At 40.0% G+C, this 15,703-nt stretch overlaps 1 protein-coding gene across 2 annotated transcripts in view; it reads left to right on the forward strand.

Moving 5' to 3' along the window:
- rims2a (regulating synaptic membrane exocytosis 2a) overlaps positions 1 to 15,703 on the forward strand; it is a 155,511-nt gene that overhangs the window by 16,681 nt on the left and 123,127 nt on the right. The window contains exons 3-6 of one of the 2 annotated variants that reach the window (XM_080895930.1): positions 7,782 to 7,814; positions 8,644 to 8,736; positions 13,586 to 13,796; positions 14,417 to 14,428. In XM_080895930.1, the coding sequence (XP_080752056.1) occupies positions 7,782 to 7,814; positions 8,644 to 8,736; positions 13,586 to 13,796; positions 14,417 to 14,428 (349 nt within the window). The remainder of the gene's footprint in view (positions 1 to 7,781; positions 7,815 to 8,643; positions 8,737 to 13,585; positions 13,797 to 14,416; positions 14,429 to 15,703) is intronic. The other variant, XM_080895923.1, reaches the window with a different exon arrangement.

Below are 15,703 nucleotides of genomic sequence, written 5' to 3' on the forward strand. Positions count from 1 at the left end.
AAGCCAGGAAGGAAACAGAATAAGCACCAGTTTTTCAGGGTTTTTAGTGTAGTGGGGATAGCCTTATTGTTTATGAACTCCTATTGTTTTGTTTAAGCGTTAACAAAAAGTCTAAAAAAGCTAAATGATCATTAGACTAATTAGAGATTAGAGCACTCAGAGCGCTTTGACAAATGTAATCCATCTATTGCTCCCCACATGAACTCTTTACTGTGTCTCAATTGCAGGCGAGTTTAAGGGATTATTATTAAATAGACACTGTTGGCATATACCAGGTGGCAAGTTGTATCATACAGTAAATAAGCCCAGAGTAAAATTCTGCTGGGCCAGTCTCCGATGAAAGTTTTCCCTAACGGTTAGTTGCCTGTGAGTGATTTCAGACAGACATTAACCTCATCTCCTGGCAGTACTGACTGACCGGGATGTGTTAATGATATATGTAGTTTGTATTTACTCACAGAGCCAGATTACTCCCTTATGATCCAATTATCGCTCAGTCTGTAGTGGACTCAAAAGGTCTGTGGGGTCATTGCTTAGCCATGAGATCCTCTATCACAGATTTTCTGTTCCAGTGTTGTAGCCAAGGCCTTATATGACCCTCTGCTTAAAATCTGTCACCCACAGCGGGTTGCCAATATTCTGTTCTCAAACGATTTAAGGGGACATCTGTAATATTTCATTGCAGAGTATCTTCTCAGACACACAGTCAGTCAGTTCTGAGTGCAAAGGATCCCAATCAAGTGAACGCGCTGATGCATGTGGATCTAAATGCGCAGTAGAGGTGCTTTTGTCACGATCTGCAATAGATATTTAGTGATGAGCAGGCTTGTTGTGTTCTGCTCGTGGCAATCCCGGCCCTGTCAGTCTGTCCCTGAGGAGGAGACTGCCCAGTACACCTCATCATAGCCCTGCTGCTCTGCTGCTGTTCTGTCAATATGTAACTGAGTTTCTACTCAAAGAAAGTCAACTGAGAGTTATCTTCTAAAACTGCACGACATGTGCTGTGAGCTGCAGCTTATTTAGAATCAGTTAAATGTACATTATGCTTCTACTGGTCTTGTTTCCTTGTTTTTTAAAAATACTTTCTCATGGCAACTTAGACTGGGCTGTGTGGAAATATCGATTAAGGTTAGTTAAATAGTGTGCCATTCGGGTCCTGCTTGTTTCCTGGTTTCTGTTTCTTTGTTGCATGCACATTAGCTGTTGGTGAACCTGCTGTGGTGCAAGTTGTTACTGCATTGTCCAGTGCTGATTCAGGGCTTGTTACGCAGCCGTCGTATCAGTAATTTTGTCTTAACACAGCTGTGACACAGGAGCAGCAGTTTGAAGATTGCACTGTTTAAGTCGAGGTCTAGCTATGCGTGTTAGACTCCTCTCTCTGGTACATCAGAGATGCATCAACCCAGATCTCTCAAGGATCTCACCTCCCTATGAGTCAGATTTAGAATGAAGCTGATGCAGCTTTTTTTTTCTACAACAGTATCCTTCTTATAAAGTGCCAATTTGCATCCTTTTTGCTGTGGCTGGTGTTAAAAGCGTGTTCATCATTTCCTGTATAGATCTCTTTTTTAAAACATAAAAGTAATTCACAGCAACAAGTCCAAACTCATCAGCTACTTATACACTTAGCTGACAGTAAAGAATTAGAAAAATCTCACACAATGAAATGAAAACTTCTTTCAAGTGTACTTATAAAATTCAAAGAGAATCTATTTGTTTGGCTTCAGTAGGTCTGTAGTAGTTATCATCTTTGGTAATATTTTTGAATGACCTCACAGAGCCAATACATGACTATTTTTGTCCACAACACAAATACATTTATTTTGCAGTGATTCATTAAATAAAAAAGGAGCTAAAAGACAAAATAATAATAATAATAATAATAATCAGCTAATTGTTTCTAGAGCCTGCCACATTTATTAGCTGTTTGTGGATCTATCCACGTTATAAGTCTTGATGTTGCATACTTTGCCCACAAGAGGGCATTTTTGAACTTCCGCGTTTGGGATGCCACAAGCATAAAAACTGATCGAGTGAAATCGGGCGTAAACAAGTAAATAAAGAGCTACACATAAAAAATGTTGGAGAAATCCCATGTTTACTGTATCTGAAGGGAAACAAATATCATCTGATATGTCATAATTTCACCAAATGTCAGTAAAGCTACTTTCAGCTGCTCCCTTGACACACGGATCCCCTTCCAGACATAAAGGAGATTTGTGTTCCAGCTGGAATTAAATAAGCAACCTTTTGCTTGCCAAGTAAATCTGTTAACCACTACACTATTGGAAGCACGAAATAAACACAAAAATATCAGTACTCCACTGGTCAGGCTGTAATTGTTTCAGAGCTAACTCCTTCAGCTGATTGTCTGGCTTTTATTGAAGGGTGTTTACAAGATCTTTGAAAGTGTTGTGGCACGGAGGAGACCAAGTGCAGAGTGCAGAAAACAGTTTCTGCGCTGTGCAGCCCTGTGGCTTAATATAGATGAAAAGTGACAATGCAGAGCCTGAAAAGTTTTAGGTGTTTTCTGAAACAAGCATTTCAATGCTTTGCCTAAGTAAAAGTTTTAGAATCAAAACAAGACACAATGGCCCCTTTCTGAGTCATATGTGTTATATTACTGAGAAATTAATGCGTGTTTTATATTCTGCCAGGCAGCTTTTTATTTAATAATAAAGAATGGTAAAATATGCTGAAAAAGTAAAAAAGTAAAAAAAAAAAAAAAAAAAGTAGAAGCAGAAAGCAGTAAAACAAGAAATATTAAAGTTCATATACATTCAGACTGCAATTCAGTAAAGCACTAGAGTAAATGTACTCTGTTAGAGTCCATCATTGGTCACATCCACACTCGCTGTCAGTGGTTTTGGCATTTTAAGATTAACGATCTGGGAGCATCAGGCAAGATGGGCACTGCCCCATGCCCCAATCTGGATACACATTCAGTAATTTGTAACTAGACAGGGATCCAGCACCTCTGTGGATGGCTGCTAGTTCTATGTGTTGCTGTTTTCTGGAAAAAGAAAGTTATCTCTTAGAAGCTTATGCAGCACATCTGTCCACTAGAGAGCAGTGCAGCATCAGTCATTGTGACTCAAAGCCACTGAGAAAAAGCGGAAACTGAAATCCAGGAGCAAATAAGAGTAAAGATAACAGCAGGATGTGACTTTTTAAAACTCCCGCACAAACTTACTCTAAACTCTGAACCATTTATGTCTTTCATCTGTCTTTTATGTCTTGCGATGGTCTCATGTGATTGCAGAGAGCAGGTTAAACAGACAGAAAACAGGAGACTGCATCTGGCCTGGAGGCCTCCGCAGCAGCCAGGATCCCGAATACGTCACTTGTGACATTTTACACTCACTCATTTCACTGCCCCATGTCAAATAATACACAGAGCACTCACTCACACACACACACGCACACATGTTGATATGGTGTGCATAAATGCATAGTCAGATGCGCTCTCTCTCTCTCTCTCTCTCTCTCTCTCTCTCTCTCTCTCTCTCTCTCTCTCTCTCTCACTCACACACACACACACACACACACACAGCGCCCGGCAGCTGTCCAGGCAGGCAGGCAGGCAGGCAGGCAGCAGGCTCGATCAGATAAATATGAGGCTTGTAATGCGACCACAGAGACGGTGCTGATGGGATCAATAAGGAACGGCGCTGCAGGTCATCGGGAGAACACAGCGAGAGGATAAATATGGACTGGCTCATCGGAAAACAGAGCAGCGAGACTGATGGGTACACAGGACTATATCTTTTCTCGTGTGTTCTCTCACCCGTCCGACACAGATCAGATGGACAGATCTCTCACTTTTGCTGTGCTCTACCTCTCGCTAAACCAGACTGTTGTGAGGCTTCAGTGCTCCGTTCTGATGCTCTGTGTGACTCTGCTTTAGCCTCAGCATCTTTTTGGCAGTTTGAGTATGTATGTGAAGTATGGGATGTTAAAATGATGGGGTATTCTCAAATATGGCTTAACAGGCTTAATGTGTCATTACTAGGCTTCTATGGGCTGCCACTAATAAGGGGTAAAGTAAGGGTTACGGCTACTATTTTTAGTTGGGACTGTTTCAGAGGTTATTTAACACGTTAAACTTGAAGGTGGGCAGCCTTGCTTTGAAGCAAGAAGATCCTGGGTTTGAATCCACTAGCCAGCATCTGTGTAGGGCTTGCATGCTCTCCCCAGTTATTCTGGCTTTCTGCCACTGTCCAAAGACATGCATGTTAGGTTAAGTGGTCAATCTAAATTGGCCGTAGGTGAGAGCATGAATGCTCATGTCTATGTGCTAGCCCTGCAATGGACTGGCGACTAATACCTGGGCAACTTGCCTCTTGCCCTATGACAGCTGGGATGATGGGATGAAGCAGACAAAAACTGGATGCATGTAATCTAAATGTTTTTGGGATTTGGACAAAAATGGTTATATGGGCATATTGCCTTAGGTCCTGGTCATTTTATTAGCAATACATAAAAAAAAAAAATAGGTGAACCAGTAATGAAACTAATCATTATTTGCAGCACTACATGTAGGAATCAGACCAGTCACACACAACAAATTAGCTACTGTTGCTGTGATGGTCAGAATCAGACAAAATCCAATTAACACATTCCATTTCACACGGCTATATAAAGCCGGCAGCTCACTAGAATAAGCGGCGATCAGGTGTGCGGAGGTCTGGTGTGTGATTCTCAGCTGCAGATGTCTGTGTTTTGCTTTAAGTGACATTTGCTCCTAAACCAGGCGACAGCAGCTGAGCTTGCAGCGCCACTGATAGATGGTGTACAGACACAAGACGGTCACACGGTGCTTGCTGTTTGTGTCTGTGTCGGTGTAATTTTGGTGTTTTGTCCTGGTTGCACGTATTTTGAACTTCTAGAGATATCACTATATGAGATGCGCGTCATTTGAAGAGAATGCGTGTTAAGGGATGCTGCGTATGCAAGCTGTTACTCCTATATTTGTCCTGTTTCTGAGCTCCTGTGGTCATTAGAGGGGATGCATGTTATATGCTGCAGGACAAAAAAAGTTCTGGCTTCTTGCTTTGATTTCAGTAATGGAAATAAGTTGATATTGAATCTGCATTGTTTAAACATACAGATTGACATGCTCATTAGGTTAATTGGCAATTCTAAATTGGCTGTGGGTTTGGATGTAAGAGTGAACAGTTCTTTGTCTCAGTGTTACTGGTCTTATAGTAAACTAACAACATGTTCAGGGCATACCCCACCTCTCTTCCCGTGACAGCTGGGATGGGCTCCAGCCTCCCCTCATGACCCTGTTGGATAAGAAAATGAATGCCCTGATGGATGCTAGTATTGAGTTGCACCCCTTCAGAATAGATTGGCATGATATTGATACTGGCAGATTTTTGGGCAGCACCTTCATTACATGATCTCCACTTGCACCACTTCCAAAAGTTGCTCTGCTGGATTCAGATCGTTATTGTCGAGGCCATGCTTATTGTCATGTTCAAGAAACTACGCATACCCACCCTTATTTACAAGACGCTCTGGTTAAACTGTAACCACCTGCAAAAGCATGATGTATTATATACTACTACTGAATATGTTATTGAATATGTAGCAGACCGAGCAAATAAAGTTTCAAAATGATTCAGCGTTTTTACAGTAATTTGGATGTGCCCAAAGTTTTCCAGATGCTGTTGTTCATGCCTTGGTTGTAATACTCGTTGAAGTTAGAGCTGCCTTTCTATCTGTGTTTGAACCACGCAGACCATTGTTCTCCCTCATCAGTGAGGCATTTTCATGTCGAATGCTGCATTTGATTCCTTGTAAACCCTAGAAAAGCTGCTGCTTCCCAGCAAATCATCAAATTCTGGAATTCTGCCCATCTGCCACCAACAGCAACGCCAATTTCAAGTCACTTAATTCGACTTTCTTTAGTTTGAACTTCAGCAGTTCTTCCTGTCTACATATTTAAATGCAGTGAGTTCCTACACCGTGATGGACTCATTAGACAGTTGCTTCGGCTAAACAGGCCTAATCAACAAAGTAAGTGTATATACTGTACTTTATGTACAGTTGTTCTGATAGTAAGTTATTTAAATGATCATTTCTATGTATCAGTTCTACCAACGCAAACTGTAGGCCTGATAAATACCTCATTAGAATTATCAGCTGACATGGCAGCAGTTTGTCCCCTAGCTGACTTCTTCAAAGCTCCACACAAACATGTATTATAAGCTGCTTCATTTTATAATTTATTTTCAAGGCTGAATACACCAAAAACAAATCAAATCCCTCCCGTAGCATTCTGCAACGGTTTGGTTTTATTTTCTTAGTTATAAGAGGATTTCTTCCACTACATCAGTGCAAGGTAAATTGAATTTTGTTGGTGCGTGCTCATAGCACCTAAATCTGCAATTACTCTAGAAAATCCAGAGAACACGCTGTAAACTTTTTGCACTGAGACTATGTCTTTTATATATTGTAGTTCCAGTGAAGAACTTTCTGGAAGTTGCGAAGCTATATGTTATTTATCCCGAAGTCTGGGAAATAATAAAATAACATGATAACTGTGTTACATGGTTAATGTACTACTACGTTTAAAGTTCTATCAGACACACACTTCAGTGGCTGCATCAGGGGCAATTTAGGGTTCAATAGTTCAGGATATTTCAATATGTGGACAGCAGAATTTTTAAGAACGATACCGATAGCAATATGAGGCAATTTAAAAATCTGACATACTGGCTGATTTTTCTCTTTTAATGTCACTACAATTATGGATGATTAAATCTTCTGCCTAGCTCTGCTCGAATCAGCTGGTTGTTGTGTTTTCGTTGGATTCCAAACACATGTTGGCATCAGGAGAGCTGCAACATCAACACTCATAATGTGGTTGAAGGTGTTTTTTTTTTTTTTTTTTGTTTTCATTTATTGGCCATTGTACATACAGATATATCTGTAAATAGGTAATATCAGCCAATGCATTGGCCCCACCAGTAGGTCGGTCAGGTTCTAATAATATCAATACTCATACTGTGACACCATATGAGTTATTTTTCCCCACTGAATCTTGTTAGTTAGTTATAGATTTTCAGACCACAAACTACACCTTGTGAACTTTCAGTGTAGGTTAAACCTCGCTGATGACTTGGTGTAGCTAATGTTTACACAGAATTAGTTACTACTTCCAACCTTGCCTCACAGTGCTGGTCAGCAAGTAATTGAAGGCAGTGCTCAAGTGTCACACAGCTGGACCGCACTCCCTGGTGGTTACTTTTAGCTTGTGTTTGTTGATCTTTTCCAGTGTTTCTGGAAATTGATGAGCTGATGCTGTTGATGATGGTGGGGGTCTTATCACTTATAGATCCACCTTAGTGAAGCTCTTTGTGCAATAGGGAGGCGGATTTGGATTTGAGATAGCCACAGCATCAAATTGAATGTTTGTCCACGGCAGAAGATTCAGTATGAAAGAGGGTGTTACTCACATGAAGCGGTCATTTTTAATTTAAGTGTTATCTGCGTCACTTATTTACATTACGTCATTTTTAAAATCTTCCTGTGAGTTTTCTTGTTTACTTTATTACCATTTTCACAGCTAAATTGTTGTTTTCATGAAATCATCATCTGTAATATATTTTTTAAATATTGTTCTTGTTAGAGCGGGATAATTATTTATGTCACACCCATCTTTAATGACATCCTCATTGTTTATTTTTTTCCCCATCTTTTATTGTTTTCCTCATCTCTTTCTGTTTGATATGCACTGAGCTGCGCACACTTTTTATTTTTTTATGTTTTAGGATCAAAGAAGAACCAAAGCCTCAGCCGGCACAGTAAGTAAACTGCATTACCCAGTGTGCTCTAGGCTTTGACACTTCTTCCTGTCAGTCGATGCTGCGTGCTTCATGTGGCTTTCTCCTCTTTGTCTGGGAGTTTAATAACAAAAAGTCATTAATGTCTTGGAAAAGAGTGGCCCGTTTTAATGAATAATTTCTCAATGAGTGAATCAGGTCGTTGAATTTTGTGCTGTGCACTAAACAGCTGACTTCCATGACATCAATGACATCGGCTTCTCCTTTCTTCCAGCTTTTTTGCAGCTAGGTCCCCAGAATCTTTCCCTTGTTCCTGATATCTAACTGGCTGTTCATCTTCATTCAGTGTATCATCTGCACTCTGGTTGGCTGGGTAGTCTAGTAGTTCAACTGCTAGTGTGGAGTAGAGCCGCCTGTCCTGCTATTCTGTACTATAGCTGCATTGTGATTAGATCTACCTGCAGGGCTAACCAGTCAGACAACCTGACCCCCACTGCACCAAAAAGCTGCTATAAGTGACATTTACTGCAGCTCTCATTTCCATTGGCTGCAGAGCTTTCCTGCTTTTCTGTCCTTCCCTCAAATATAGGTCTGTCTGAGTCATCTTTCCTTCTTTATCTTTCTCTCTGTATTTCTGACACTGTGTCTGGTTGTCAGTGTTCCACTAATCGCTGCTCTGCCCGTGTCCCGGCCTCCTCCTCCTCTCTGCTCTGGTTATAGTGAATGTCCCTGCTATTTTCCCACTACTTAAGAACCAGCCTGCTTCCTAAAAGCCCCTTTTCTGAACAGATTGTTTTCTCACATGATGACTCATTGCGATGTTCCAGTCACACTTTGCTTATTTGAACAGGTGGTTTCCCTTTAGTGGGATCACTGAGCTGGTAAATAACGTTCTTCAGCCCCAGCAAAAGTCCCCAAATGACAAGGAGCCAGAGCAAAATGCGTAAGTAAAAGTACAGACCCCTTTTTGATCTTCTCCCAGCAGGAACCGACATATAGTGGTGGGTGAACCGAGCAGCTGGATTCACAGGCCATTGGTTGATGTGAGACAATGATTAGAAATTTCTCAGTTTGCTGGTTTAAGCACATAGGCGAGGGGTGCTGTGGAAGTGTTGTGCCACAATGAATTTAACTTTAATAAATGACATATTTATTGGCTGTAACAGGTCACTGATCAAGAAGACAGAGAGCGGAGTTAGTCTTATAATATATGTCGGTGTATTCTTAATCTTTGATCAGGACTCTAATACTAAATCCTGTATAAATCATTGTTTACTTTAAGGTTATTTTATAATAATTATTACATCTTTCCCTACCAAAATCCATCACTTATTAAATTCCTGTTAAAATTGAATCTTTCATTAACAACCACACAGATAAACATTTTAGCTAGCTTGATTTGTTTTTATGAGGAATAGAATATAGAGCAGGAAACCAGTTTCACAGCTGCTAGCTCCACCAAACTACGATAAGGTCAAAGTTGGGAGGTTGAGATAGTTGCTCCGTGTCTAAATTCAGATTGTTTAACATTGTAGAATTCAGACTTATTACTCATTTCTCTGAATTTCAATAGGGTACAGGGACATGTGGTGTACTCAGTTGAAATCTTTTGAATTGTTTATCACTATTGTCATGCTAGCTAGTGCATTTTGTGAACATTTGCAAACTATTGAGATTCTCAGCACTCATGTTAATTTCTTCTATGAAGGTGATAATAAATGAAGATAACATTTGTAGAAAACGTAACCACCAAACATCCCCACAAATGTGACTTTACTGCCTGTAAAAAATATGATGGTGTTAACTGCTGCTAGCTAGCATTACCTTGCTAATGGATCCTCCTCCTGATGGCTGAAACAGTGTAGATCTCTACGTCCTTCCACACTGTTTCAGCTTATTAAGTATGACACCAAGGCAATAATCACAGTTTTACACTTAAATCAATGAGTGTTAATGTGCAAGAAATAATATTCGTAATATAATATACTGATATACAGCAAAAAATATCATCTGTGTGCCTTCTGGAGCATTTTGCTTGTTTTAGCTTGAACAAAGCTTTGCTACTTTATATGATGTGGTGGTAGTGCTCCCAACAAACATTTTAATGTTGAATAACCATCAGCTGACGTTTTTTTGTTGACGGTCAAATAAGTTCCCAAATGAAAGCTGAACTGACGTGGCAGATGTTACCGCGATGACGGCTCAAAGTACTTCTTCAACATTGGCTGGACGTCATTTTTAAACTTTCCAGCAAGAGAATGTTTGTGTTCAAGAAATGTTTTCTACCATTTCTGGTATGTCTTTATTGATTAGTGAAGACTCAAACTGATGATATCAGGGTTGTGTGCTCATCACACAAGAAAAAAGTTTGGGTTGATAATCGTGACAATGGGCCAGAGGGGCAATAGAAACAGTCTGATGCCTTAAGTTTACCATTCAACAGATTAGACAGTTGTTAGACATATATGTTCTATTCTATTTGGACACAGCATCAAAATGGTCTGTCTGTGGTTTTATTTTTGCAGTTGTACAGCGAGATGTTTGACCAGGGAGATGTCATCAAAGTTTCAACCATGGGTTCTTATAAGACTTACTGTCAGAAGCAGCAACCACACAACAATGTGATAAACATTGCTGTGTGCAATTAGCTTGCATACCAGAGTATCAAGCATGCTATTGAAATGAATAAAAAACAAACCAAAGCAGAGTTTGTATGCTGCACGTAGTGGGACTGCTGTCTAGATTATTTAGCTGTAACAAAGTTTGTGAAAATCTGACACTGCAGACTTGTCAGCTCAATTCTTCTTCTGCCAATAAAGCAATTAAACTAGAGTTTAAAGTCAAACTCAAGACAGAATTGTGATATTTGGACAATCTGATTTGCACCCAGTAAGTTGCTTCATCTTGTAGAAATCAATCAATTAATCAGTAATCAATAAATCAATTAATAGACTCGCTGCTGATGTTTTAGGGTCAGCATGGCATAATAAAGACACCAGGAAGTTAGGATTCAGCTCCAGTGGTGTGTGACAAAAGAGGAATCCCAAGCCCTGTAGAGAGCTTGTAGCTCAGGCTTGGTGTTGATATGCAGACTCTGTCATACGTCCAAGCGAGAGTTTCGTGTTACGGCTGCTTATAGCTGCTCTGGTGTGGCAGAGAGGTAAGAGAGCTCCGACACGCTAGCTTGGGATGGGACAATGAGTAGCGTATGATTACTCGTCAGCAGCATCACCTATATTTGACCGAGTCTGACTGGATAAGCAAGAATGGGTACTGTGTACCAGCTGTTGGCTGCCATGGGATTCTACTCTGACTGTACATTTATTCTGTTTTACTCAGTAACTTATTTCCTGCATTTGATTAGTCTGGGATAGTTGTCTCTTTACTTTTGGGATATTTCATTTATACAGCAAGATGCATTTGGACACTGACAGTAAACTCCTAATTGTTCCCTTCTACACCACTGTATTTGATTTTGACTAAAGTTATCAACTTCTAATTAAAGTATAGACTTTCAGCTTTGATTTAAGGAATCATAATATTGCATTTACAAGTTGTTAGTTACCACCAAGTCTAGACATAGTGATTCCAGTTTTTAAAGGTTCAAAGTTATTTGACAAATATAATTACTACCATCTAAAATATCTTTAATACTTGGATGCAAGTCATTTGCAGTGATGGACTCTGAAGTCTGTTTTACAGCCACCATCAGTTACTGCTAGTTTGGCTTTAGTTTTGTGTTAAGTAAATACAACACATGCTCAGTTGGGCTCACAGCAGGTTACAGACTCTTTGTATTGGCTATCACATAAATTTTAATTGCTCTTAACTTATCTTGTTTCTTGATGTTACTTAGTCTCCTCAGTCCATTCCTTGTTTCCAAAGAACGTACCAGAATGCTGACCTGGCCTCTCCTAGGACTGCTTGTTTTTTACACCTTACAGTGACCTTGTTCAATTGAATTGCCGCATCTTTGGACCACATAGAACTTTACTCTCCTTAATCTGCCCTGAACACGATTGCACACCTGGCAATGAAACAGGTCATTAATCAACTGTAAGTCATAACAGATAATGCTATATTTTGGATAACTCTTGGTTTAAAGCTAAATGTCTTCACTGTTCTGGTGTAGAGAGGCAAACTTATGAAAGTTGCATTACTCTTTATGACCTTGACTTTGTATGCAGTATACGCTTTACCCTGCTTAAACAGGTTATTCTTGCTATGTGTTATCTGTTTTAGTGACAGATTTGCATCAGCAACTCTTTTTTTGTCCCACCAAAAAGGTTTGAGTGACTGTTAGAAGTGGTCTGTGTAAGTGACCTTGTCTGGCGCATATTTCTCTAAATGCTTGACTGTAAGGGGAGATAAGTGAGAAAAAACACAATTGTTTGTACTCTTATTTCCTTTATCCTGGGAGACTAGTCTTTACCTCTTGTATCATATTCTTGATCAATCTGTTATCAGCCCCTCTGTCAGTAAATGAGATTTGGTGGGATCTGTTAAACAAGGGTACACACTAATCTCTGCTGGTAAACACAAAAGGCTCTGACACAATTAGCCCTTTAATCCCTCGGTGGGTACAACGTGGGGCATGCCTGTGGCACTCGATCTAATGTTCAGATGGCACAGTTACTTGTGCACATTACCACACACCCACACATAGACTCGAAGTGGCGTGTGTGGACCTTACGTTTGGGCTCTAAAGGTCTAGTTGTGAGCAAAGGAAACACGTTTATCTCAAATGCAGAGCTGTATGTGGTAAAAGGATAGCTCTGCTCAATAATTCACAAGCGCTAATGAATGTTGCAGGGGATATGTGGGCTGAAACCAATTCTAATCGCCATATTATGAAGTCAGCCCAGTGTTTAGTTTCCAAGGAGACGCTCAATTGACATGTGTCATACAAAATGCATGTGAAGAGCCCGTGCTTTTTTAGGAGCCTCTGAGGACTTGTTAGGAGTTAAGCAGCCACTGTATAAGATCAGATGTAATGTACCAGTAGGAGGCCATCTATAGGACACAAGGAGTAACACAATAGAGGCAGTAGCAATGACAAATGATTGCCTGAGCATAATACACCAGAGCAGTAATAACTGTGTGTATCTGGAAGATGATTATCTAACAGTATGGCTCCGAGGTGTGCTCGGTCTCACCTTACAACGGTCCTGATATAGAAACACAGGTGCAAATGATTCATTAAACGCAATGGAACCTGAGAAAGTGGAATTAAGTGATGTTCTTAAAGTTGCAAAGCAAATTTGATACCCACCCCCACCGTGTTTTAGGCGAAGCGCGATATCAAAGGAGGAGCTCAGCTTTGAAGCTACTGAGGTCATGGCGTCTGCTTTTCCTTTCAAAATCTAACACACTGCATACGTCTGAGGGTATATCACTTAGTCAGCTGACAGCAGAAGCTTTTTGTGGAAGTGTGATTTGGAGAAAAGGACTCAAGCCACGAGTCATCCAACAAGGATAATTCCAGTGTGAAACGAGTCTCCCACACTGCCACAAGTGTGCACTGGACACTCTAACAGTGCGATACTTACGGCCTTTGTTATATATACTCTATGTCAAGATTGATCATTCAGACTTATCTAATCCATAATAATAGTTTGTTTGTAGCATTTTTTCCCACTCATCCTGAATAAGACATAGCACTTCTGGAGTACAAAAAAAGGCTGTATGAGTAAAAAAAAATCAATGATATACCGATGTTCAATTTTTTAATTGGTCACCAATCCGTATCTCCTTTTTTTTTATTAACCTCTGCCCTTCCCATTTGCTTGCAGAAAATTGCACCAGCAGTTTGAGTCATATAAGGACCAGGTTAAGAAGATGGGGGAGGAGACAAAGCAGGGTCAGGACCAGAAGAGCGAAGCCCCAACCTGCGGGATCTGCCACAAAACCAAGTTTGCCGATGGCTGTGGCCACCTCTGTTCATATTGCCAAACGAAATTCTGTGCTCGGTGCGGAGGACGAGTGTCTCTGCGGTCAAATAAGGTAATGCCGTGGTTGGTATTAAAGACACACACTCCCACATGTGCTGATGCCCCACCCAGGCAATGTGGGTTTTTTTGTTTTGTTTTTCATATGTTTGTATTTAATACAAGGTTATGAAAGTTTGCTGTAAAATCATAGTCACGGCGATTGAGCCAGCAGTGTCTCTAATGGCAACTAATGTTTTTCAGATCATGATCGTGTACTCCAGTCACATGCCTTCGTTTCTAATTCTTCTTTCTCTGATGTGTTCATTCACAGCTATAGACGTTTACACGTTAACGTACAGCTCTTCCATTTGACCACTCGAGGGAGCTGTCCCTCCTTTTTCTTGTCTCATAGAGGAGCCCGATGACTGCTCTCGTATAATGTGGCACTTCGATGCCCAGCTAACCACTGTACAAGACTATGCTAAAGCTTTTAGGCCTTTTAAATGTGTGTTTTTATTTGATGCCGTTCAAAAATGTGCTGATCGAGTATGTGACAGTGCTACGAGGACCTACTAATGCCACTCACAATCTCTCTCTCTCTCTCCCCCATCTTTCCTGCCCCCTCTCCCCTCTAATCTGTCTCCCCTCTTTATTTCTTTCTGCTGCATTCCTGCTCTCATGGAATTGCAACAGGAGGACAAAGTGGTTAGCAAATTATTTTTTTGTGTTTCTTGGGACTGTCTGAACACAATCATGGTTCATAAAATGCTGAGATATGCATAAATACACATACAGCAGCCAAGACAGATGGGAAGTGAGCATGAGAGGTGCTGATTAGTTTCATCTGTGAGTCATGTCAGTGTTGAAATAAAGGTTAACTAATACGAAATACATACACAGAGAGAGCCATTTTACACTAGGACAATACAAAGACTGCAGTCTTGAAAGACAGAATAGAGCAGGGGTACTGACAGCAGGCTTGTTTTCAAATAATCAGCTAAATATGATCATTTTAAAATTTTATATTTTTATTCTTGGATTGCAGTTGAAAACAATCCTTATTTTATTTTGCACGAGGTTTGGTGTAAACCTCCAGTTCATCCTTTGTCTGAAAGAGCCATTTCTTAGCTCCTTGCTTTTAAGCCAACATTCTTCTGATTTGCTGATGTTGATACCAGTGCAAGTACTAGTACTTCAACCTATAAAGGCAGCTAACTTAGACGATAGAAACAAAGCATCAATCCTATCATCTCGTAGTATCGATCCGATACTAGCAATATTAGCATTGGTATTGATACTATCGATATTTGAATCGATCTGCCCACCTCTATCTTGCTTACACATTCAGTGTCATTAATTAAATTTTGACCATGTTTAATGTGAGCATGTACCATTGTAACATTGGTAAATTTACTGGTTCTTGTATAGCAAGTTTCTACTCAATTTGAGCATTAAAAGTGCTTTCTTTATGTCTCATTCACCCATTTGCACACACACTCAACTCACATTGCCTTTGGCATGCATGGGAGCAGGGAATCAAACTCCCAACCTTCACGATTAATTTCTGACCTGGTCTACATCCTGAGCCACAGTCACCCCACCTTATATAAAGGAAAAACATTTCAGAAAAAGCACAACACATCATCTTTAAAAATAAATAAATAATAATGTGTTATTTCTAAGGCGTAGACTTTATATAGGTATAATATTTAATACAGGAGTGTCCTTTCAAGCTTAATATTGACATTCAAATTAGACCTGACCTGTATTTTAATATTTTGATTAAAATAATTTGAATTAAATAAAACAGGTAACTTTTCTAAGTTGGCGACTGTTTTTGAATTTATTTATTTTTTGCTCATAAAATACCATGCCTAGCCTCAATGTTCCCGCATCATTCCCAATATGTAATCTTCCACATGATGTAGCGCACAACACTATAGATTTACATTTGGCAATAATCTGTAAGTGTGTAATGAA

This window comes from Rhamphochromis sp. 'chilingali' (genome assembly GCF_963969265.1).
Source record: "Rhamphochromis sp. 'chilingali' genome assembly, chromosome: 11".
Lineage (NCBI taxonomy): Eukaryota > Metazoa > Chordata > Actinopteri > Cichliformes > Cichlidae > Rhamphochromis > Rhamphochromis sp. 'chilingali'.